Source organism: Ornithorhynchus anatinus, chromosome 4, assembly GCF_004115215.2.
Source record: "Ornithorhynchus anatinus isolate Pmale09 chromosome 4, mOrnAna1.pri.v4, whole genome shotgun sequence".
NCBI lineage: Eukaryota > Metazoa > Chordata > Mammalia > Monotremata > Ornithorhynchidae > Ornithorhynchus > Ornithorhynchus anatinus.
In genome coordinates, this window is record NC_041731.1 from 47,696,371 (window position 1) to 47,719,379 (window position 23,009).

The 23,009-nt window shown below is 46.5% G+C and overlaps 1 protein-coding gene across 1 annotated transcript; it reads left to right on the top strand.

The window, feature by feature from the left end:
- The first annotated feature begins 342 nt into the window (after positions 1 to 342).
- On the top strand, positions 343 to 17,533 carry ZBTB43 (zinc finger and BTB domain containing 43). The gene is made up of 3 exons (XM_007669567.3): positions 343 to 402; positions 9,638 to 9,718; positions 16,019 to 17,533. The coding sequence occupies exon 3, from the start codon at positions 16,042 to 16,044 to the stop codon at positions 17,443 to 17,445; it is 1,404 nt and encodes a 467-aa protein (XP_007667757.1). The 5' UTR covers positions 343 to 402; positions 9,638 to 9,718; positions 16,019 to 16,041; the 3' UTR covers positions 17,446 to 17,533.
- The last annotated feature ends 5,476 nt before the right edge of the window (positions 17,534 to 23,009 follow it).

Sequence of the window (23,009 nt, forward strand, 5' to 3'; positions counted from 1 at the left end):
AAGAAGCGCCTGCCAAATACCCCCGCCGTTATTATGACAATTGAATGAATGAATGAATATTATGATTATGACGATTGAGTGAACGAGACTGAAAAGGCAGTGCTCCACGAATGCCACCGTCATTACGGTTACGCCGTCCATATCCCCGCCCCTGCTCCCAGCGGTCCCCGCCCCCCTCATCTCCCTATCCCCGCCCCTTCCGCCCCCGCGCCCCGCCCCCTCCCGGCCCTGCGCCGGCCGTCAGTCCCCCTGCGGGCTGGCGGCGCGCGGCGGAGGGGGCGTCCCGGAAGCGGAGGGGCGGGGCGGAGGGGAAGCACTTCCGGGTCAGGGGCCGGGGCGGCGGCGGCGGCGGGGGCAGTGGCGGCCCCCGCGGGTCGGGCGATGTGAGAGCGGCGCGTCCAGGTGAGGCCGCGTCGGGACCGGACGGGGCGGGAGGGGGAAGGAAGGAAGGAAGGAAGGAAGAAAGAAAGAAAGGAAGGGGGAGCCGGACCCCCCGGAGACCCCGCACCCCCACCGGAAAACCGCCCCGGCCATCCGCATCCTCCTCACGTTGGGGCAGGTCTTAAGCGCTTCCTATGTCCCCCCCCCCCCCCCCGCACTCTTAATCATCCTGCTGCCATTTCTTCCTGGTCCCCTTGTATCCCCCCCCCCCAGCGCTTAGAACAGTGCTTTGCACATAGTAAGCGCTTAGCAAATGCCCCCATTCTTCCTATTAAGCGCTTCCGATGTGCCCCCTGCACTCTTAATCATCCTAATCATCCTGCTGGCATCTGTTCCTGTTCCCCTGGTATCAGCGCTTAGAACAGTGCTTTGCACATAGTAAGCGCTTAGCAAATGCCCCCATTCTTCTTATTAAGCGCTTCCGATGTGCCCCCGCACTCTTAATCATCCTGCTAGCATCTGTTCTTGTTCCCCCTGTATCAGCGCTTAGAACAGTGCTTTGCACATAGTAAGCGCTTAGCAAATGCCCCCATTCTTCTTATTAAGCGCTTCCGATGTGTCCCCTGCACTCTTAATCATCCTAATCCTGCTGGCATCCGTTCCTGTTCCCTTTGTATCAGCGCTTAGAACATTGCTTTGCACACAGTAAACCCTTGGGAAATGCCCACATTATTATTAAGCGCTTCCGATGTGCCCCCGCACTCTTAATCATCCTAATCCATTTCTTCCTGTTCCCCTTATATCCCCCCAGCGCTTAGAACAGTGCTTGCACATAGTAAGTGCTTAGCAAATGCCCACATTCTTATTATTAAGCGCTTCCGATGTGCCCCTGTACTCTTAATAATCGTAATCATCTTGCTGGTATTTGTTCCTGATCACCTTGTATCCCCCCAGCGCTTAGGACAGTGCTTTGCACAGAGTAAGCACTTAACAAATGCCAACATTATTATTATTAAGCGCTTCCGATGTGCCCCTGTACTCTTAATAATCGTAATCATCTTGCTGGTATTTGTTCCTGATCACCTTGTATGCCCCCAGCGCTTAGAACAGTGCTTTGCATTCATTCATTTATTCATTCAATAGTATTTATTGAGCGCTTACTCTGTGCAGAGCACTGTACTAAGCGCTTGGCATGTACAGTTCGGCAACAGAGACCATCCCTTCCTATTAACGGGCTTACAGTCTAATGCACATAGTAAGCGCTTGGCAAATGCCGATATTATTATTATTAAGCACTTCCGATGTGCCCCTGTACTCTTAATAATCATAATCATCCTGCTGGTATTTGTTCCTGATCACCTTGTCTACCCCCAGCGCTTAAAACAGTGCTTTGCACATAGCGCTTAACAAATGCCAACATTAGTATTATTAAGTGCTTCCGATGTGCCCCAGCACTTTAATAATCATAATGATGTTGGTGTTTCTTTAAGTGCTTACGATGTACCCCAGCACTCTTAGTTATAATAATGCTGGTATTTGTGAAGCGCTTACAATGTGCCCCTGCACTGTTAGTAATCATAATAATAATGCTGGTATTTGTTAAGCGCTTACTATGTGCCCCAGCACTGTAAATAATCATATTCATGTTGGTATTTGTTAAGGGCTTACTATGTGCCCCAGCACTGTAAATAATCATATTCATGTTGGTATTTGTTAAGCGCTTACAATGTGCCCTAGCACTCTCAGAAATCATAATAATAATGCTGGTATTCGTTAAGCGCTTACGATGTGCCCCTGCCTCTGTTAATAATTATCATGTTGGTGTTTCTTAAGCACTTACCATGTGCCCCAGCACTCTTAATAGTCATAATAATAACGCTGGTATTTAAGCGCTTACGATGTGCCCCAGCACTCTTAGTTGTCATAATAATAATGCTGGTATTTGTTAAGCGCTTACGATGTGCCCCTGCACTGTTAATAATTTTAATCATGTTGGTGTTTCTTAAGCACTCACTATGTGCCCCAGCACTCTTAATAATCTTAATAATAATGTTGGTGTTTAAGCGCTTACGATGTGCCCCAGCACTCTGAGTAATCATAATAGTGCTGGTGTTTGTTAAGCGCTTACGACGTGCCCCAACACTCTGAGTAATCATAGTAGTGTTGGTGTTTGTTAAGCGCTCACGATGTGCCCCAGCACTGTAAATAATCATCATAGTGCTGGTATTTGTTAAGCGCTTACGATGTGCCCCAGCACTGTAAATAATCATCATAGTGTTGGTATTTGTTAAGCGCTTACGATGTGCCCCAGCACTCTCCGTGATCATAATAGTGTTGGTATTTGTTAAGCGCTTACTGTGTGCCCCAGCTCTCCTAATAATCATCATAATAATGTTGGTGTTAAGTGCTTACGATGTGCCCCAGCACTGTAAATAATCATAATAATGTTGGTATTTGTTAAGCGTTTATGATGTGCCAAACACTGTTCTAAGCGCTGGGAAGGAGACAAGGTGATCAGTTTGTCTCCCCAGCCCGGGCTCTTCATTCATTTACTCAGTAGTATTTATTGAACGCTTACTATGTTCAGAGAACTGTACTAAGCGCTTGGAATGTACAATTCGGCAACAGATAGTGACCGTTCCTGCCCAGCTCCAGAGCTGGGATGGGGGACAGAAAGAAACAACACCAACACGACTAATAATGCTATTTCCTAAGCCCTTACTATGTGCCAAGCACTCTCCCAAGCACTGGGGTAGATGTGAGGTTATCAGGTTGTCCCCCTGTGGGGCTCCCAGTCTTCATCCCCCTTTTCCAGATGAGGGAACTGAGGCCTGGAGAAGTGAAGTGACTGGCCCAAAGGCACACAGCTGATCAGTGGCGGAGATGGGATTAGAACCCACGACCTCTGACTCCCAAGCCCGGGCTCTCGCCACTAAACTCCGCTGCAATTGACACCCTGCCTCGGTGGTCGCAGTGAGATCGGAACTGCTCGCCAGAAACTGTCGCGACGGGTTGACACCTGGATTTCCGTATCATTCTGTAACCGCTGACTATCGGGGCTAAGTCTTTACAGGGAAAAGCTGTCAGAAAGATTGCTGGTGATAAAAGGTCGCTTTAATTCATTCAGTCGTATTTATTGAGTGCTTACTGTGTGCAGAGCACTGTACTAAGCGCTTGGATTGTACGACAGCCGATTGGACCCTTAGAGCGTGGCTCAGTGGAAAGAGCCCGGGCTTGGGAGTCAGAGGTCATGGGTTCGAATCCCGGCTCTGCCACTTGTCAGCTGTGTGACTGTGGGCAAGTCACTTCACTTCTCTGTGCCTCAGTTACCTCATCTGTAAAATGGGGATTAACTGTGAGCCTCACATGGGACAACCTGATTGACCTGTATCTATCCCAGTGCTTAGAACAGTGCTCGGCACATAGTAAGCGCTTAACAAATACCAACATTATTATTAGTATGAGGGCCCGGGTTCCGGTACTTGCAGTACTGTTCACCAGAAATTGTTGCAACGGATTGACACCTGGATTTCAGTATCATTCTGTAAGTGGTGACCACCAGGGCTGAGCATCTACGGGGAAGACTCAGGGAAGACGTCTCAGGAAGGTTGCTGGTGATAAAGGGTCGCTTTAATGAAAAACTGCCGATTGGACCCTTAGAGCCTGGGTTCTCGTACTTGCGATAAGAACTGCTAGCCAGAAATTGTCGCAACGGATTGACACCTGGATTTCTGTGCCATTCAGTACCTGGTGACCACCAGGCCTAAGTATCTACAGGAAAAACTTCTCAGGAAGGTTGCTGGTGATAAAGGGTCGCTTTAATGAAAAACTGCCGATTGGCCCCTTAGTAATAATAGGGCCCGGGTTCTAGTACTTGCAGTAAGATAAGACCCGCTAGCCAGAAATTGTCGTGACGGATTGACACCTGTATTTCCGTATCATTCAGTAACCGGTGACCATCGGGGCTAAGTACAGGGAAAACTTTTCAGGAGGGTTACTGGTGATAAAGGGTAACTTTAATGAAAAACTGCCGATCGGACTCTTAGTAGTCATAGGGCCTGGTGTCTAGTGCCACAAATTGTAGAAATGGTTGGACACCTGGATTTCCACATCTTTCAATTACTGGTGACCCATTAGTGCTAAGTACGTACGGGGAAAACTTCTCAGGAAGGTTGCTGGTGATAAAGGGTAGCTTTAATGAAAAGCTGCCGATTGGCTCCTTAGTGTTGCGAGTCCCCACCGGCTCCTACCAACCAGGACCTTCCTGGATCGGGGGAGCCTCGGTGACATATAGAAGTCAAACCACATCTCTGATCACCAAGGTTCCTGTGGAAAGTTTTTACTTAGTTTTACCAACGTGCAAGGGAGTGACACATCCGCACACTAACTCACTCCACTCCACCAAGGGTCCAATACCAATCTGTGGTCAAAGGAGCCCATTCTGCCAGTGCTGCTGCTTTCTGCTTCAGCGCTGCCTTATCTGTGTGTGCCTCGGTGTACCCTACTTCTGCTGCCCTCCTGCCTTCCTGCGTGCCTCCGCTCCTTCTCTTGCTACTTCTGCATGTGTCCCTGTGCTGCTTCTCTGCGTGCCCCCGCCCCTCGCTGCTTCAAAATGCCATTTATCTGCCTTAGGCATCACGGCTGCGGCTCTACTTGACAGTCATTGATTGATCCAGGCCCGTCACTGGGGTAGAACGTGGGGAGAAATCCTCTCGCCTCCCTCCGTGCTCCACCCCCACAGGCCAGCAATCACCTGCCTCAGGTAGAACCCATCAGTGCCTTCTCCGGTCTCTTCCTTGTTGTTGTTCACGGGATCACAAACAGTCACTGATAAGTCAGCTTGTGTGGGCTCACCACAGATATTAGCAGTGCCCAGGTCCTAGTACTTGCAATAAGATAAGAACCGCTTGCCAGAAATTGTAACAACGGATCGACACCTCCATCTCCATATCCTTCAGTTACCGGTGACCTACCAGTGCCAAGTATCTACAGGAGAAGACTTTTCAGGAAGGTTGCTGGTGGAAAAGGGGAACTCTCGTGAAAAACTGCCCGCCCAGATCCCAGTGCTTGCAATAAGATAAGAACCGCTAGCCAGGAATCGTAGCAACGGATCGACACCTGTATTTCTGTATCATTCAGTTACTGGAAATCCACCAGGGCTGAGTATCTACAGGGAAGACTTTGCAGAAAGATTGCTGGTGGAAAAAGGGTAACTTTAATGAAAAACTGCCAGTTGGCCCCTTAGTAATAGTAGTTTCAAGCACGGGGAGAGACCACCCAGGTGGAAATTAGACAGAGGCCATGTTCCGCTTGGGGCTCACAATCTAAGAAGGCAGTGTAGCAATTTCTGATAGTAACGATCCGATTGAAATTCTGAAGCATCAAGGCGACTAGTTTTTTCTAATTAATCAATTGTATTTACCGAGCGCTTACTGTGTGCAGAGCGCTGTACTGATTGCTTGGGAGAGGACAGTGGAAGAGTTAGTAGACACGTTCCCTGCCCACCGTGAGCTTCTAATTCTCTGAATTACGGCTGTGCTCCGTTGGTGCCAGGATGCCGTGACCAGTAACAAATAATGCTTAACGAAAGAGAGATCCATGTGTGTATTCATTTGAGGAAACTGGCGATCCCTCAGTTACATGAATTTCCAGGCTGACTCTCCTGTGGATTAACAGTGTGTGGGTGTGTGGATCCTGCCCATGTATTGCGTAAATCTGTTCCGGGGCCAGACTGCACTCTTCCTAATGGCAGGCATTTATTTCCATGTTTATGGTGCTGATTTGGTGATCTCCATGTGCAGACTTTTCTCGGGAAGTTTTACTGGAAAGGGAAAGGCTTAATAGAGCCCACGTAGGACTCACAGAATTGCAGGCAGTGTCTGGAACTGGTGTCACTAAAGAGTTAAAATTCAGACCAATGAAATGGGTTTCCTCCAAATTCAAATGCAGAAAAATGTGGCATGTAACGAAAGTGCCTCCAGACACCTCCTCAGAACTCTGAGACTGTATTGATCAAGCCAGACGATATTCTGCTTATGTCTCATATTTCTCCAGTCATTTGGAATTCGGTAAGGAATTTGAGATTTTCCTTACGACTTGGCACTTTCCCCCATTAAGGAGAAATTATCTTTCTGTTTGCAAAGGTGCTTTTGTCACCACACTAACACCCAGATTTATAAGGAGTCTCCGTGTTCACTGACAAGACCCCCGTGCCCTACTTCTGAGAACCAAGAGGTGCCTGTTAAAGCAAGGGACAGGGACACAAGGGAAGCACATTGATCACAGATAGTTCATACTTCCCTGGACAGTCGCCCCGGGCACCAGGAGAAAGTCAGGATTATCACAGCCAGGTGTTGGTCCCTCCTGTGCCTCTGGCTGGCCACAATTCCCAACAGGGAGCTGGGAGGGGAGGAGAATCTGGGCAGCCAGCTGCCGGCTCTGCCAGGCTGGAGTTTCACCGACTCTCTCCTGCCACATCTGTGCTCTATACTGAGCAGGTTTATTTTGGCAAGTGTGTGTGTTTGTGAGGTGGGGGGGGGGGGGGGTATCCAAGTGAGTCAGTGTGCTTTTGTGTGTGCCTGAGTCAGTGTGTACTTGTGTGTGTCTGAGTGAGTCAGTGTACATGAGTGTATGAGTCATTGTGCATGATGGTGTGCGTCTCTGCTTGGGTGTAGCTCGCAGGTGAGCAAGAGGGGCAAAACAGGAAAACATCCCCACAGGGGTTATCTTCACTGAAGCCTGTCCCTTTTAGGAACGGGATAATAATAATAATAATAATGATTGTGGTACCTGTTAAGCACAATGTGCCAGGAACTGTACTAAGCACTGGGGTGGATACAAGCTAGTCAGGTTGGACACAGTCCCTGTCCCACATGGGGCTCACAGTCTCAATCCCCATCTTACAGATGAGGTAACTGAGGCATAGAGAAGTGAAGTGGCTTGCCCAAGGACACATCGCGCACCAGTGGCGGAGCTGGGATTAGAACCCACGATCTCTGACTCCCAAGATATCAGTATCTCAAAATATGTTGGAAGGGGCATTCCAGGAGGCAGTTGCCTCAGTAGTACATATTTATTGATCTTTTTCCCTAATCAAACTTTTCTTTTCCTCCTCTTTCATTTTAATAATAATGTTGGCATTTGTTAAGCGCTTACTATGTGCAGAGCACTGTTGTAAACGCTGGGGTAGATACAGGGTAATTAGGTTGTCCCACGTGAGGCTCACAGTTAATCCCCATTTTACAGATGAGGTAACTGAGGCACAGAGAAGTTAAGTGACTTGCCCACAGTCACTCAGCTGACAAGTGGCAGAGCCGGGAGTCGGCTCTTTGCACTGAGCCATGCTGCTTTTAAGCAATGCTTAGGTATGTTGTCTTCCGTGTGCGTAGAGCATCATTTTTTTAGATAATGATTGTATGTCTTAAAAATAATGCCAAATCCCATTTTTATTTCCTGTGCGTTATATATTCTATGAGTGGGACATAACATCAGAAGCACCGTTACTGGGTGGGTCCAATATTCATTGTCTTATTGTGGCAACAGGACACTTGGAGGAACAGGACTTTGGGTTGTCTGATTAGGGATCTAAGATCTGTAGCTTTTTCTCCACCTATGTGACTCTCTCTCTAATCCCTTATCTCCTCTATGAATTTATCCACCTTACCTGGAACCTAGTGATGTTTTGCAACCTGGACCAAGTTCCCGTGGTAACAAATTGCAAATCCTATGCATTTGTTGGGGGAAGAAGTGTTCCAATTTGTTTTGAGCCTGGCATTGTTAAGCTTTAATGGGGGCCTTCTATGCCCTGGTGTTTTGGGATATAAAGACTAATACTGCGCATCCTTTCTACATCTTTTGTAAACTTCACGCTTTCCTCTTTCCAGGCTGAAAAGTCCTAATCTTTTCTGGCTGTCCACACATAGAAGCTTCTTCATCCTCCTGATCATCTTGATTTTCTATTTTCAACAGTGCCGTTTAGAGCGGTGGTGTTTGTCGACACCAGAACATTGCTCATTGTTCCGAACAGTTACTTTCCACTAAGTAGCCCAGTGGAAAGAGCATGGACTTGGGAGTCAGAGGATGTGGGTACTAATCCCAACTCTGCCACTTGCCTCCTCTATGTGACCTTGGCTAAGTCACTTAACTGCTTGGTGCCTCAGTTGCCTCATCTGTAAGATGGGGTTTCAATATCTGTCCCCCCTCCTACTTAAACCCTGAGCTCCATGTGGGACAGGCCACAGTTATTGTGAATCTGCCCCAGTGTTTAGTGCAGTGCTTGACACTTAGTAGGCACTGGAGCATCTTGATTATTTTTCTCGGTGAGGAAGATGACAATTATTTAATGGGTCTACTCACCAGAACAACTAAATCCTTTTTGTATAAAGAATATATTGTATTTCTTGTTGGCTTTTACCTTTTATGAGGTAAAATGTTGTACTTGCGCTTTGAAATCCTTTTATTCTAGATCATCCATCAAATTAGAAATGCCTAAAATATTTAGCCCATGCCTGTTAAAGATTAAAATAAGCCAAATTTTGCTCCTATGTCCACTCAGCTCTCAGAAAGACAGTTTAGCAGAAAGACAGATAAGCAGCAGTTTAAAGCCCAATTTTCTTAAATATGGTAATAGTTTTATGGTATATGTTAAGTGCTTAGTATGCGTCAAGCTCTGTTCTAAGCACTGGAGTTACAAGTTTATCAGGGTGGACACAGTCCCTGTCCTACCTGGCGCTCACAGTCTAAGTAAGAGGGAATAGGATTTAATCCCCATTTTGCAGTTGAGGAAACTGAGGCACAGAGAAGTTAAGTGACTTGTCCATGGTCACACAGAAAGCATTTGGCAGAGCAGGGATTAGAACCCAGGTCCTCTGACTCCCTGGCCTGTGCTCTTTCCACTAGCCCATGCTGCTTTTGGTTTTTGGCCAAAATAGCAGTACCGAAATTACGTACTAATTTTAGACCAACTAAAATGCATCAAGAAGAGAAAACTTGAACATCATTGGAGGAAGGATTTTACAAGAAAATCCAGGGAATGGGGAAAAATATGAAATATTCTGATGAGATCTAGCACTTTTCAGGGGTAATTTAATTTTCTCCAAAATATCTTGACCGAAATGAACATAGGCTCGTTTGTCTGCTTCTTGATTTTTTTTGGTATATCTACCTGTCTATGTATATGTGTGTGTGTATATATATATATATGCAAATATATGTATGTATATGTGAAAACTTTGTGGTTTTTTATTTAACGTTTCAGAGCTGGCTGTGTAATTTTTGGAAACAGGTCGGGCGAACATGTTACAAGGAACTTTGTCCCAGGGATACGACTTCGCATTGGGTGAGTTTCAAAGATGCTAATAATATAACCAGTTTTATAATGAAAGTCACCCATTCTTCTTTTAATGAAACCAAATATAATCACCATTCTTCATTTGTGACCAACACTGTCTCCAGTCTCTTCATCCCGTTGTTTGTCTCATTTGGCAAAATGACTAAGGCTCATCACCTGCACTTATGAAGACACTTTGGATTTTCTGAAGTTTTTTCTTCCCCATTCAGACTTAGAGAAGTGTGATTTTTCTCACATTAGCCTATAGGTTTTGTCGTGTTTTTGTTCTCTGAAACCAATCTTAGCAAAAGTGTCTATGGAAAGGATTTGGGATAATTAATTTATGGGGCAGATGGTGATTTTAAATGGCGATTCCCCCTTTCTAGATTGTGAGCTCGTTGTTGGGTAGGGATTGTCTCTATTTGTTGAGGAATTGTACTCTCCAAGTGCTTAGTACAGTGCTGTGCACACAGTAAGTGCTCAATAAATAAGATTGAATGAATGAGTGAATGAATTCTAAAGCAACCATGCAAATGGACCAATTGGGGGTTAAAAAAAAAAACCAATTAGTTGGTGGATCTGATGTACTCAGCGGGTAGTTCAACACAAATTCTAATCCACTGTGCTACGCCCTCGCTCAGTGGTATTTGAGTGCCAAGCACTGTACTAAACACTTGGAAGTATGTATCAGAAGCAAGAAGCGGGTTCCCTGCCCTTGTGGAGTTATTATTTGCAATCTAACTGGGGAGACAGACAAAAAGTGGGAGCAGAAGGAAGAAGGTCCCCTTTCCACACATCCTCCCTCTAGCCTGGAACTCTTTCCCCGCCTATACACCAGACCACCACTCTCCCCACCTTCAAAGTCTTATTAAGTTCACATCTCCTCCAAGAGGCCTTCCCTGATTAAGCCCTCTTTTGCCCAGCTCCCTCTCCCTTCTGCATCGTCAACGCACCTGGATCTGTGACCTTTGGGCATTTGATATTCATCCCACCCTCAACCCCACAGCACTTCTGTATATATCTACAAATGATATATTTTGAATTATTTATATTAATGTGTGCCTCCCCCCTAACCTGTAAGCTGGCTGTGGGAGGAGAACATATCTACTAACTCTGTTGTACTGCACTTTCCCAAGTGCTTAGTACAGTGCTCTTCACACAGTAAGTGCTCAGTAAATACTCTTGATTGATTGCAGGTTCTGAAAGATGGCGATACAGATATGTCAGGAAGAACTACTTGGATAAATAGTTAAATGTACGTGTGTTTGGGCAGCTCGATGTGACTAGGGTGTGGTGAATTAATCAGGGCAGGTTTTCTGAAGGTGTGATTTTTTTTAGAAGGGCTTTTAAAGATGATGAGAGCTGTTGTCTGACAGATTTGGGAGCGGAGAGGGGAGTGCCGTCGGGGAACAACCCGAACCACGTGTTGGAGATGCAAAAATTCAGAGCAGGCTACGGTCAGAGGATGAGTGTGGGAGGAACTGGTGAAGAGAGCAGGGTTGGAAAATGGAGAGCATTGAAGGCACTTGGGAGAAAGTTTTGCTAAATGTGGATGGAGGTGAGGGGTAGCTACTGGCTGTTTGGGACGAGTGGAGGCTATAAGCTCGTTGTGGGTAGGTGCTCTGCAAAGAGTCAACACTCAATACATATGATTGATTGATTGGGAAGACAAATGATATTTCCAAAAGATGATCCAGGCATTTCCACCTTCAAAGCATTATTGAAGTCACATTTCCTCCAAGGGGCCTTCCCCGATTAAGCCCTCTTTTCCCTGGCTCGTCCCTTCTGCGTCATCTACACACCTGTGACATTTGGACACTTGATATTCCCCCACTCCCAACTCCACAGCACTTATGTATTTATCTTTAAATTATATATTATAAATTATTCGCTCATATTAATGTCCGTCTCTCCTTTCTAGACCGTAAGCCTCTTATGAGCAGGGAATGTTATATTGTACTCTCCCGAGTTCTTCGTACAGTGCTCTGCACATAGTAAGCACTCGGTAAATACTTGATTGATTGATCGATCAGAAAAGAGCCCGAGCTGAAGTGAAGAGGCTGCGGTCAGGGAGACTGACGATGAGGCTGACTCAGTAGCGTTCATGACAGCGCTTGAACCAGAGTGGGAGCTGTTTGGGTGGATCTAGGAAATGTCACCGAGGAAGAAGCAACAAGATTTAGCAGTTTATCGAATTTGAGAACTGAAAGAACAGAGTTGAGGATGATTCCAAGGCTGCAGACTTCTAGGTCAGGGAGAAGGATGATGGTGATGTTAACAGGAGTGGGAAAGTTAGGAGGAGGGGTATGTCCAGTTTGAGGTGCTGCCTGGGCTTCTAGACTGAAAATGCCTGGCAGGCAAGAGGAGATGCAGAATTGTAGATTAGGTGAGAGATTGGAGTTGGAAAAGAGCCTTGGGGGATCACCTACCCACTCATCTCAATATTTCTTATTTGAATTCAAGAGGCATGGCAGCGTGGCTTAGGTGAAAGGGCACGGGCTTGGGAGTCTGAGTTCATGGGTTCTAATCCCAGCTCTGCCACTTGTCAGCTGTGTAACTTTGGGCAAATCACCTAGCCTCTCTATGCCTCAGTTACCTCATCTGTAAAATGGGGATTAAGACTGAGCTCCGCGTGGGACAACCCGATTACCATATATCTACCCCAGTGCTTAGAACAATGCTCGGCATATAGTAAGCACTTAACAAATACCATTATTATTATGACCTGATTTTTTTTTCTCAAGTGCTAATTTTGTGCCAGGCACTGTTCTAAGTGCTGGGGTAGATACAAGCTAATCAGCAGGTTGGATGCCCCACTTGGGGCACACAGTCCCCATTTTGCCGATGAGGGAATTGAGGCTCAGTGAAGCTGTGACTTTCCCAAGGTCACACAGCAGATAAACGGCAGAACTGGGATTTAGAGCCCAGGTCCTCAGACTCCCAGGCCCATGCCCTTTCCACGAGGCCACCCTGCTTCTCGTGATTCCACCAACATGCTTGTGTTTCTTTAGTAATAGGGATCGTGGTTATGAACGTCAAAGTATGAGTGGGCTGGTAGAAATTTTTGGTGAACACTTAGATTTTTTTTTGTAAGTGATCTCCAAGGGCGCTCAACAGAGCTTTCGTGATTTGATCTCCTGTGTATGTAAATCCGAGAGAGCGCTACCTTTTAGAGATTGAACTTTCAATCTCGCTGCGGGTTCCAAAGTAAGTAATGAATATTTGTGTGGTTTCCTTTTAAAATCAGTCAATGAGAACCTTTCAGCGCTCTGAAATGGGTCAGTGTTTCTTTAACGAGTTCATGCCTGTGTATCGTGTTACGTGAGCCAAGCGAGGAGGATCCTGACTCCGATTTGGCATGAGTGGTGTTAGGAGGGGCTCGGGACTGAACCAGCAGGGGTTGGCCTTAGTAACAACCTATGGAAGGCAGGACAGTCGGGAAGAAGCCATTTCTGCCCATCTGCTGCCTGGTTGAGATGGTCGCTGGTACTGCCTCGATTATATTCATTTCACTCTTATGCCCAATTGGAGGGGAAAAAAAGAGTTAAGCCTCTTGATGAAATGCCCTGTGATCTTTAACCCGAGTTGGATCACCTTGGCAGTGTGAATTAGGAAGGCGGCACGCCATTGATAATGAAAACTCCATTTCTGAATGGTCTGGCTCTCTGCCATGTAAAAGTTCACCAAGGTGAGGTCCGGCCTGGAATCTATTTGCTCAGGTGTCATTTTGGGAAAAGCTTCGAATCGGAACTGCTTTGCCATTCTGTTAATTGTGGTTTCATTAACCTCCTCCCCCTAGCCCCCCGTTAAATTAGCTAAACATTTTGCCTTTCTGCCATTTTTGTTTAATTTTCTTGTGAATGTAAGATGAGGGATAAATGAGCTCATTTCTGCCATTGCATATGTTTTCACTAAGCTTTTTGGCTGGAACATTGTTAGGGAGTCAGGAGACATTCGTCTGACCTTGTGGGTCTGTTAGAGGCAGCGTGGCCTAATGGAAAGAGCTTGGATTTGGAGTCAGAGGTTCTAATCCCGGCTCTGCCACTTTCCTGCTGTGTGACCTTGGGCAAGTCACTTAACTTCTCTGTGCCTCAGTTTCCTCAACTCTAAAATGAAGATTCATTGCCTGCTGTGTGACCCTGGGCAAGTCACTTCACTTCTTGTGCCTCAGTTACCTCTTCTGTAAAATGGGGATTAAAACTTTGAGCCCCATATGGGACAGGGACTGTGTCCAATCTGATTGGCTTGTGTCTACGCCAGGGCTTAGAACGGTGCTTGGCGCATAGTAAGTGCTTAACAAAGACCACTGTTTTTATTATTATTACTTAGACCATGAGCCCCACGTGGGAGCTGATTCTCGTGTATCTCCCCCAGAGCTTAGTACACTGCTTGACACACAATAAGAGCTCAACAAATACCACAATTGTTATTAGTGTTATTGTTATTATTAGCTGCTTTATTGGAGAAACTGTGTGGGTGCATGTATGCGATGTTGGAATGGGTGAATATTTCAGCCCATACGACAGGCTGTTCCCCAGATCATTTTTCTATAAGAGAGTTCAGTCCATGTTTCCCCACTCCTCAGGAATCTCCAGTGGTTGTCCAGCCTCCTCCACGTCAGATAGAAACTCTGTACCATCAGCTTCAAAGCACTCAGTTACCTTGCCCCTCCTACCTTGCCTCATTGCTTTCTTACTGCAACCCATCCTGCACACTTCACTCCTCTGTTGTCATCCCTACACACTGTACCTCGATCTCGTCTGTCTCCCCGCCGACCTCTCGCCCACGTCCTGCTTGTGACCTGGAACGCCCTCCCTCTACGGATCCGACAATCACTCTCCTCAACTTCAAACCTTACTAAAAGCATTTCTTCTCCAAGAGGCCTTCTCCAGCCAAGCCCTCCTTTCCTCTTCTCCCACTCCCTTCTGGATCACCCTGATATGCTCCTTTTATTCGCTTCTTCAGCTTCACAGCACTTAGGTACATATCTGCCATTTATTTATGTTGTCTGTCTCCCCCTGTAAACCGTAAGCTCGTTGTGGGCAGGGAACGTGTCTTCCAACTCTGTTATAATGTACTCTCCCAAGTGCTTTGTACAGTGCTCTGCACACGGTAAGTGCTCAGTAAATACGATTGATTACTACAGCAGGAGTTTTCTTAAATTAGAAGTTCGGCAAGAATACAACCTTCACCATATAGGAGAACTGGGTGAATCGGCTTGTGTGTGTTTTTTCCGTATCTTCTAAACTCTTCTGATTCATGGTGTAGCGGGTGGGTATTTGAGTTTTCTCATGGACGCAGTTGATAAATAATATAATCAAACTTTTTTATGAAGCCCAGGATGATTAGCAAATAAGGCAGTCATTTTAAACTCACACGGAGAAAATATATAGGCATGTTAAAGTATAGTCCTTGCATCCATTTTAAAGCCTCACTTAGTGGTAACCTGCATCAAATTGAGAGGTGGAGTTGCTGTTCTGCTGTCTCAGCATCTGACTAAGAAGTCACCCAGTGGGAAGGATTAATAAAGAAAACACTTGGGTTTTCACCTAGGCTTAAAGCAGAGGATGTGCTTTTACTCAAATTGGCCTTTTAGAAAATCCTTTGGGAATATTGGTTTTGTTAGGTTCCAGCTTAAGCAAGAAAAACACTGACTTCGTGTCGGCCTCAAAGTGAAAACATTTTTTTCTGTTGTTGTTTAAATGTTTTTATCTCTCTGAGTTGCTCGTTTGACCATCAGCGGCTTACTATTAAGATTGATGTCATTTTGTGTTTGCATTTTTACAGTATACAAGCCGGCACCTGGGCTAGTCTCGGTTGTTATTGGGCAACGAGAACAAGAGTCTCTTGCTCCGCCAACATGGCACTAGGTAATTGGGAAGTGAGAAGCCAGTCACCACGGCCTCTGAGAGGGGAGGGCCCCTAGAAAGTGTTGTAGTATCCAGTCCGCCTCGGTCGGGATGTGGTATTTCATGCAGGTCCTGAACCACGTCCAGCCTGCTGAGTTTTTAACTGAAAACGTACAATTTCGTCTTAAGTCTGTCTGTCAGACCACTTTTCCTTGCCCACGTGCAAGCGGGTCTCTGGGAGGGTCAATGAAATGAAATACCTGTTGGTCAGGATCGGGAAGGAGAGGAAAAAAGCCCGCCTGCGTGGTTGGTGCCTGAAGCGTCCTGTTTTCTACGGGAGGTAATGAAGATCCTTAGCGGCTCGAAAGGGGCGTCTCGTGTTCTGGTGAAAATATGAGAAATGGGTGGTGGAGGTGTTCCGTTAACTTGGAATTGGAACTAATTTTCTTTTCTCTTGCAGCCCTGCTCTAGATTTGTAATGAAATGGAGTCTGGAACCAGCTCTTTTCGAGTGGAGTTTCCCGATTTTTCCAGTACCATTTTGCAGAAACTAAACCAGCAGCGCCAGCAGGGACAGTTATGTGACGTGTCCATCGTTGTCCAGGGCCACCTCTTCAGGGCTCACAAAGCCGTCCTGGCAGCCAGTTCGCCTTACTTCTGTGACCAGGTTCTCCTGAAGAACAGCCGGAGGATCGTCCTGCCCGACGTGATGAACCCGCGAGTCTTTGAGAACATCCTCCTCTCGTCTTACACGGGGCGGCTAGTGATGCCTGCCCTGGAAATCGTCAGTTACCTGACGGCGGCCAGCTTCCTCCAGATGTGGCACGTGGTGGACAAATGCACTGAGGTTTTAGAAGGGAATCCCACCGTCCTCTGCCAAAAGCTCAACCACGGCAATGACCACCAGTCTCCGAGCAGCAGCAGCTACAGCGGCCTCGTGGAAAATTTTGAGCTGGGCTCGGGCGGGCAGCCCGATTTCCAGAAAGCCCAAGACCTGCGGGACGGGGAGAACGAAGAAGAAAACTCCAAAGACGAGTTGTCCTCCCAGTTAACCGAGCACGAGTATCTCCCCAGCAACTCCTCCACCGAGCACGACCGGCTGAGCACGGAGATGGCGAGCCAGGATGGGGAGGAGGGAGCCAGCGACGGGACGGAATACCACTACACCCGCCCCATCTACAGCAAGCCCAGCATCATGTCTCACAAGCGCTGGATCCACGTGAAGCCGGAGCGGTTCGAGCAGGACTGCGAAGGCGTGGACGTGCACGCCGCCTTCGACGAGCACCAGGTCTCCGAGTCGGTCAACGCCATGCAGACGGACCAAGCGATGCCGTCCTCGGGCGCCGACGAGGATTTTCACGTCGGCGACAAGAAAGCGGAAGCCGAATTCGACGAGCAGGCCGACGAGGGGAATTACGACGAGCAGGTGGATTTCTATGGGTCGTCCATGGAGGAGTTTTCTGGGGAGAGGGCCGACGGGAGCCTGAGCGGGCCCAGGCAGGAGGCGAGCGTAGCGGCGGGCTACGGGGACGCCATCGACATGGTCCCGGGGATTAAAGAGGAATCTTCCCACCTGGGGTTCTCTTCTGCCGACAAACTGTACCCGTGTCAGTGCGGGAAGAGTTTCACCCACAAGAGTCAGAGGGATCGGCATATGAGCATGCACCTCGGCCTCCGGCCTTACGGCTGTGGAGTCTGTGGTAAGAAATTCAAAATGAAACATCACCTCGTCGGCCACATGAAAATCCACACGGGCATAAAGCCCTATGAGTGTAACATCTGTGGGAAGAGATTTATGTGGAGGGACAGTTTTCATCGGCACGTGACTTCTTGTACCAAGTCGTATGAAGCTGCAAAAGCTGAGCAGAATACTACTGATGTTAACTAAAAATAGGACCTGGGGAAATTTTCTCTTTTTTTTTCTTTTTTTTTTTTTTGGTGGTGTGCACAAAAATAAACCATTATAATTATGCAAATCTTGTGCACAGATGATGTGTGGTACTTGCTATTGTGAGACTAGCTCAAATGGAGGATATTTCTGATAGCTTGGATGTAAGTAGGCCAGATTTTTTTAAATTTAATTTCTTAAAACCAGGATGCTTCAGACTCGGCCAAAGGGATCGCCTCTACAGCGAGACGGGAGTTTGGTTTCTGCCGCCTGCCTCGAAAATTGCAAACTTGAAAGGCCAGTTGGATTCTGATGGGGTTTATTGTTTTGTTTCGTTTTGTTCTTTTACTGTAGCCACCTGCGCTTGGAACTGGACTGAGACCATCGATTCATTTTAAAGAGCGACGACGTCGAACCGTCGATAACGTGGCAAAATTTTAAAGTCATTTTGCTTTTACCACTAAAGCTTTGGGTGATCAGTGGAGTTTTGGTTTCGATAACTACCTGCTCTGCGAAAGCCGAAAGAAATAAGGGTGATACACGAGAGATGGGTTTGAGCTTTTGGTTCAGGTGGGATCTCTCTAAAGGGCATTTGAACAAAAACTGCAAAGAAAAGACGCAGCATAAGTAACATTCTAACGCGAGATGAAACTTTAATTTATGGTACAAGCTTCAACTTGCATGAGATCGTAACTACAATACACGATGACAGAGATTTGTATTTTAGTACCGAAGCTTTGTTTTAAAATTTCTAGGCAATCTGAATTCAGTTGGTGTGGCCCTAGCTCTCAGAGACCGGTGCGTTAAACTCGGCGATGGGAACGGTACTTAGCCTGCAGTTTAGCTCGTTGCCGTAGGCTGTGGCGTGATTCTGGCCTTGAGTGGGCACCCCGCTGCCCAAGGGGGTGAGGGAACCCCACTTAAGGAAACGGAACGGTGCCCACCCCAGGAGCGGGCAAATGGGAACAAAAATCGGGAGCGGAGTTCCGATTGACCCAGAGTGGTGCCATCGGGCTAAGCTCTCTCTCCAGCGTCTGGCATTAGGAACGAATGTTGGCGGAAGGGCCTCTTGCCTACTGAGGGTCGGGTGTGTTCCCGGCTGCGGAGTGGCACCACAGACCGGACCCAGGGCCAGCCTTGGCAGCTGGCAAAGGGAGGGCCGCAGCCGTCGAGGAAGGGAAGATGGGCGTCGGGAGGAACTGAGAAGGGAGTTCACAGGCCGGGTGGACGGCTTTTGCCTCTGTCGCTCAGAACCACCCAACCTGGCCTTAGCCCGAGGCCAGCCTAAGAGGTGAGGGAAGCAGGTCCGCCGGGAGAAGACTCGAGGCTGCCCGGAAGTAAGAGCAGGGCCGACTGAGCTGGATTTGGGGGTTGGTTTGTGGGGTTTTTTTTTTTGTTTCTTGAAAAGTCACACGCAGAATCGGGTATTTACGTTGGAGGGGCCACTGTCCTAACCCACTGGACGTGCGTAGAGAACAGGAGGGAAGCAGCCACTCCGAGCCTTCTTTCTTGCTCCGTTGGCTGAGCGAGACAGCTGGGAATCCATCAGAGAGCACTCTCAGGAAGCCCTTAAGCCATCTGGGACACCGGGGTTGATTGCTGGGGGAAGGGCAGGGTACTACTAGTATATGGTAACTTTCCTTTTGACTTGGCTGTTCCTTCTCAATTTTCAGTGGAAACAGCATCTTCAGAAAAAAGAATAGGGTGACTTTGGTTCCTTGGGCTCTTGATTAATTCTTTGTGGAACAATTGACTTTTCCCAAATGCGGGCCCCATTGCTGGCAATGGACAGCCTCAAATGGCTAACCCCAAGGAGTTCCGGTTCTAGACACTGAACGGTGAAAGGGAAATAGCACTTAGTTACTGCGTCCCCCTCCTTGAAATCACGGTAACTCAACAGGGATCTATTCACTAACACTGTATCCTTTTCCGTATATAGAAGCACTTTGTATTTAAATCTCTTTATACATATATATATTGTTTTTTAACTTAGGAACTATATATTACCTCCTGATTGCCACATTAATATTGTCTCTCTTAAAATGGAATCTTCCGCTGGTTGCCAGTTTTTTTCCTTGTTTACATGACTGAACGTGTGTAGAGGTGATTATACAATCCAACTCCACTCCTTGCCCCCACTTGTTTTTGTTTTCTAGGCTATCGGATCTTTTGCCGATTCTAGTAGTCCTGTGAGAAGGAAAAACGCTTAAAGACTTCCATTAATCCATTAAATACCGATCAAGGGAAGCACTTCATTGCTGTCAAATGCTGACCACTGCAGAGCTATTAGCAAAGCATATTTCTCTGACAGCTTTGTTCTTCAGTTTCCTTTGAACTAACCATTTCAGATGGAAACGATTAGGAAAATTTGAGGAATTTGAGCTTTAAAAGGAAATTTGCTACTTGGGGTATTGCCTCCGTCTATATTGAATCCAACTGAAGGAGTCTGTTATTTAAAGATTTTTCAGTATAAGTGGATCCCGCTATTACCACCTCTCTCCCATTCTTCGTCCCTTCCCTCTCCGTGATGGTCTCTGAAAGTAACCCCTTCAGTGGGGACCTATGAGTTTCTCTGCATTTTATCCTTTCCAAAGAGATGGGTTCTTTTTCATAGACATCCCAGTGGATGTCTTAGTTTATAATTAAAAAAAAAACACCTGACGTGTCGTTTGACTTAGTTTTGTGTTCACCCTGGTGCTCAGTATAGTGCTCAGCGCATAATAGGCCCTCGGTAATTGCTGTTACTACACCTAGCGCATATTTTATGCATCGTTATTGGTTTCAAGAAACAAGGAGTGTGGGAATTGAGACTGAACCAGATCTTTGGAATAGTGGGATATTGGGGTTCTGATCAAAACAGCACAAAGTCCTCTCTGAGGGTGGGGTCAGTCAATACATTAGTGGTATTTATTGAGCACTTACTGAGGGCAGAACATTATTCCAGGCGCTTGGGGAAGTTCAGTGCAATGGAGTTGGTAGACGCGATCACAAAATGGCCTAGCGGAAAAAGCACAGGCCTGGGAAGGCAGAGGACCTGGATTCTCATCCCTGCTCCGCCACCTGTGTCCCGTGTGATCTTGGGCAAGTCGTTTCACTTTTTTGCCTCAGTTACCTCATCTGTAAAATGGGGTTAAGACTGTGAGCCCCATGTGGGACATGGACTGTGTCCAACTTGATGAGCTGGTGTCTACCCCAGCGCTTAGTACAGTGCCTGTCCCACAGAAAGAACTTAAACACATGCCATTTAAAAAAATGCTCTCAGACTGCAGGGGAGCTTACAGTCAACCCATCGTCTTAATATAGTCCAAGAGGCTGCCTCGTAAGAAAAGACGACTGTAGACCCTGTGAAATTATGTTCTTTCCACCTTTTCCAGGCAGTACCGTCCCCTCGTCACCCGAAGGATGGTGCTTCCTCACCTGTTCTGCCAGGGCCCCCCTGCCGAGGATTGCTTTAGAACAACCCTTCAAAGCTGTCAGTCTCTAGACTGGCGTGACTTGGGCAAAATCACTTGCGGGATCCACAGTTGCTTTTCTGAAGTTTAATTTCGGTTTCCCCTCCCTACTGGTAAATAGTTGGAGCTTCACTTAATTAGGACTGTGAATCTAGTGCATGATATTACTAATGCTAACACTTGTATCATGCTTTTAATTTTAGACCTGCTAGCTTTAAAAGATTGCACCCGGTAGGGAAGCAGCCTTCCCCTGTGCCTGAGGAGAGCAGTGGCCCTGGAAGAGTGGGTCAGTTTTTACACCCCAGGCCTTTCACTCATTTCCCTCAATTCAGCCTTTCCTCACCTTCCTTCTCAGAGAGCCTGGGGGAGTGTCGGGGGCTCTCTCTGTTGTTATATTGTACTCTCCCAAACACTTAGTACAGTGCTTTGCCCACAGTGCTCAATAAATACTGATTGAATGAATGAATGAGTGAATGAAAGGGGCCGTCCAAGACAGAGAGGGAGAGAGCTTTCTGTCTGTTTTCAGTTGGGAGGGTGATGACCAGTTTTGGGGCCCAACCCCTGCAGTAATTCTGAAAGCTCTAAGGATGTAGTTCTTTCTTCCTGTGGGCCTGCGTACCCTCCAGAGAAAGTAGCTTGCCAGGGAAATCAAACATAGGTGACCCTCAGGCAAGGACTTGTGGGGATAGGAGAGAGAGCTCTCGAACTGCCAAGTTGGGGTCCGTTTTCCAGTGGTCCAGTGAATTAGAAGTCCCGAAGCACAAGGATAATCGGTCTTGGTCCAGTGAATTAGAAGTCTCAAAGCACAAGGAAAATCAGTCTTCCTGCCTCTCCCCCTGCCTCCACCAGCCCTGTAAAACGTGCAGAGAGATGCCATGAACCAATTTCTTGTATAAGGTGTTTTCATGGGGAATGTTGAGCTCCCAAAAGGTTCAGTCATTTAATTCACTGAAAACAGGGGTTTTCTTTGAAGCAGTTGTTGGCTATTTATTTCATGGATTTACAATGGCTCTACTGAATTAGTGCCCTAAGGGAAGATGCTGGAACCCATCTTTTTTTTTTTAAAAAAAAAAATGACATTATAGACCTGGATTATTTTGCTTGAAGCTTGTAAAAGTCAGTTGCTGCTGCTTCTCCCCCATTCATTCCCCCCGGCGTGGTTCCTGATCATTCTTCCAGAAAACTTCCTTTTTTATTTATGCGTCAGGTGAATCTCTTTCCTTAACAAGTTACACGATTATTTTTATTCTAAACAAATTGTCATTTAAGATTGCCTATCTTATTGATATTTTGTGAGGTGTTATGCCTGTATTGCATAAAGAGTTTTGTCTTTAATATTGCTGTCTTCATTGTACAGCATGATTTTACTTAATTTAATGTTACTGTTTAATATTTTCTTCTTATAGAAGAGCCAATGCCCTTTTATATAACATGTTTTAATAAATGTTATCTGTCAACTTTGTACAAGTTTTTGTGTCCACTTTTTGGTAAATCAGATTTTGTGCATCTTCATTATCTTTCTGGCTTTGGGGAAAAAACATGTAAGATTTCAGAACTTTGAAATAATGCCAAGAAAGAATAGTCAGTAATACAATAAAGTTGATGAAATTGAATTATACCAAATGATGCATTTCAGCTTTGCCTCTTCTTTTCCAGGTCATCTGAGCCCTCTCCCAACCTCTCTGTTTTTGCCACTTGGCTTTCCTTTTTATTCCTCCATCTCACTTTATTGTCCCTCCTCCTTCCTTCTCTTCTTGCCTCCTGCTCTTCTTTCATCTTCCACTTTCTGGACTCACTCTGCTCCTCTGTTCTCTTTTTCTCTCTCTCCCCTTCTGTGTTTTGAGGAAGTGCTGTTCTTTTTGAAATGTGCTTCAGGCTGGCGAACCTGCAAATTATAGCACTGAAAGCCCCGGCAGCCTACCTCAGCCACAGCTCATTACACAAGATCTCGCTCGTTTTAGACCTAAACTTCCCACCATCCCACACAAACCTGCTGTTATCACCGTTGTGGGGTGTGAGGTTGGTTGGTTTTTTTTCCTTTTTTCTTTTTTCTCCCCTTGCTGAATGCTTAAACAAGCTGCAGCCCCCGGCCCTGGTTGGCCCTACCGTATT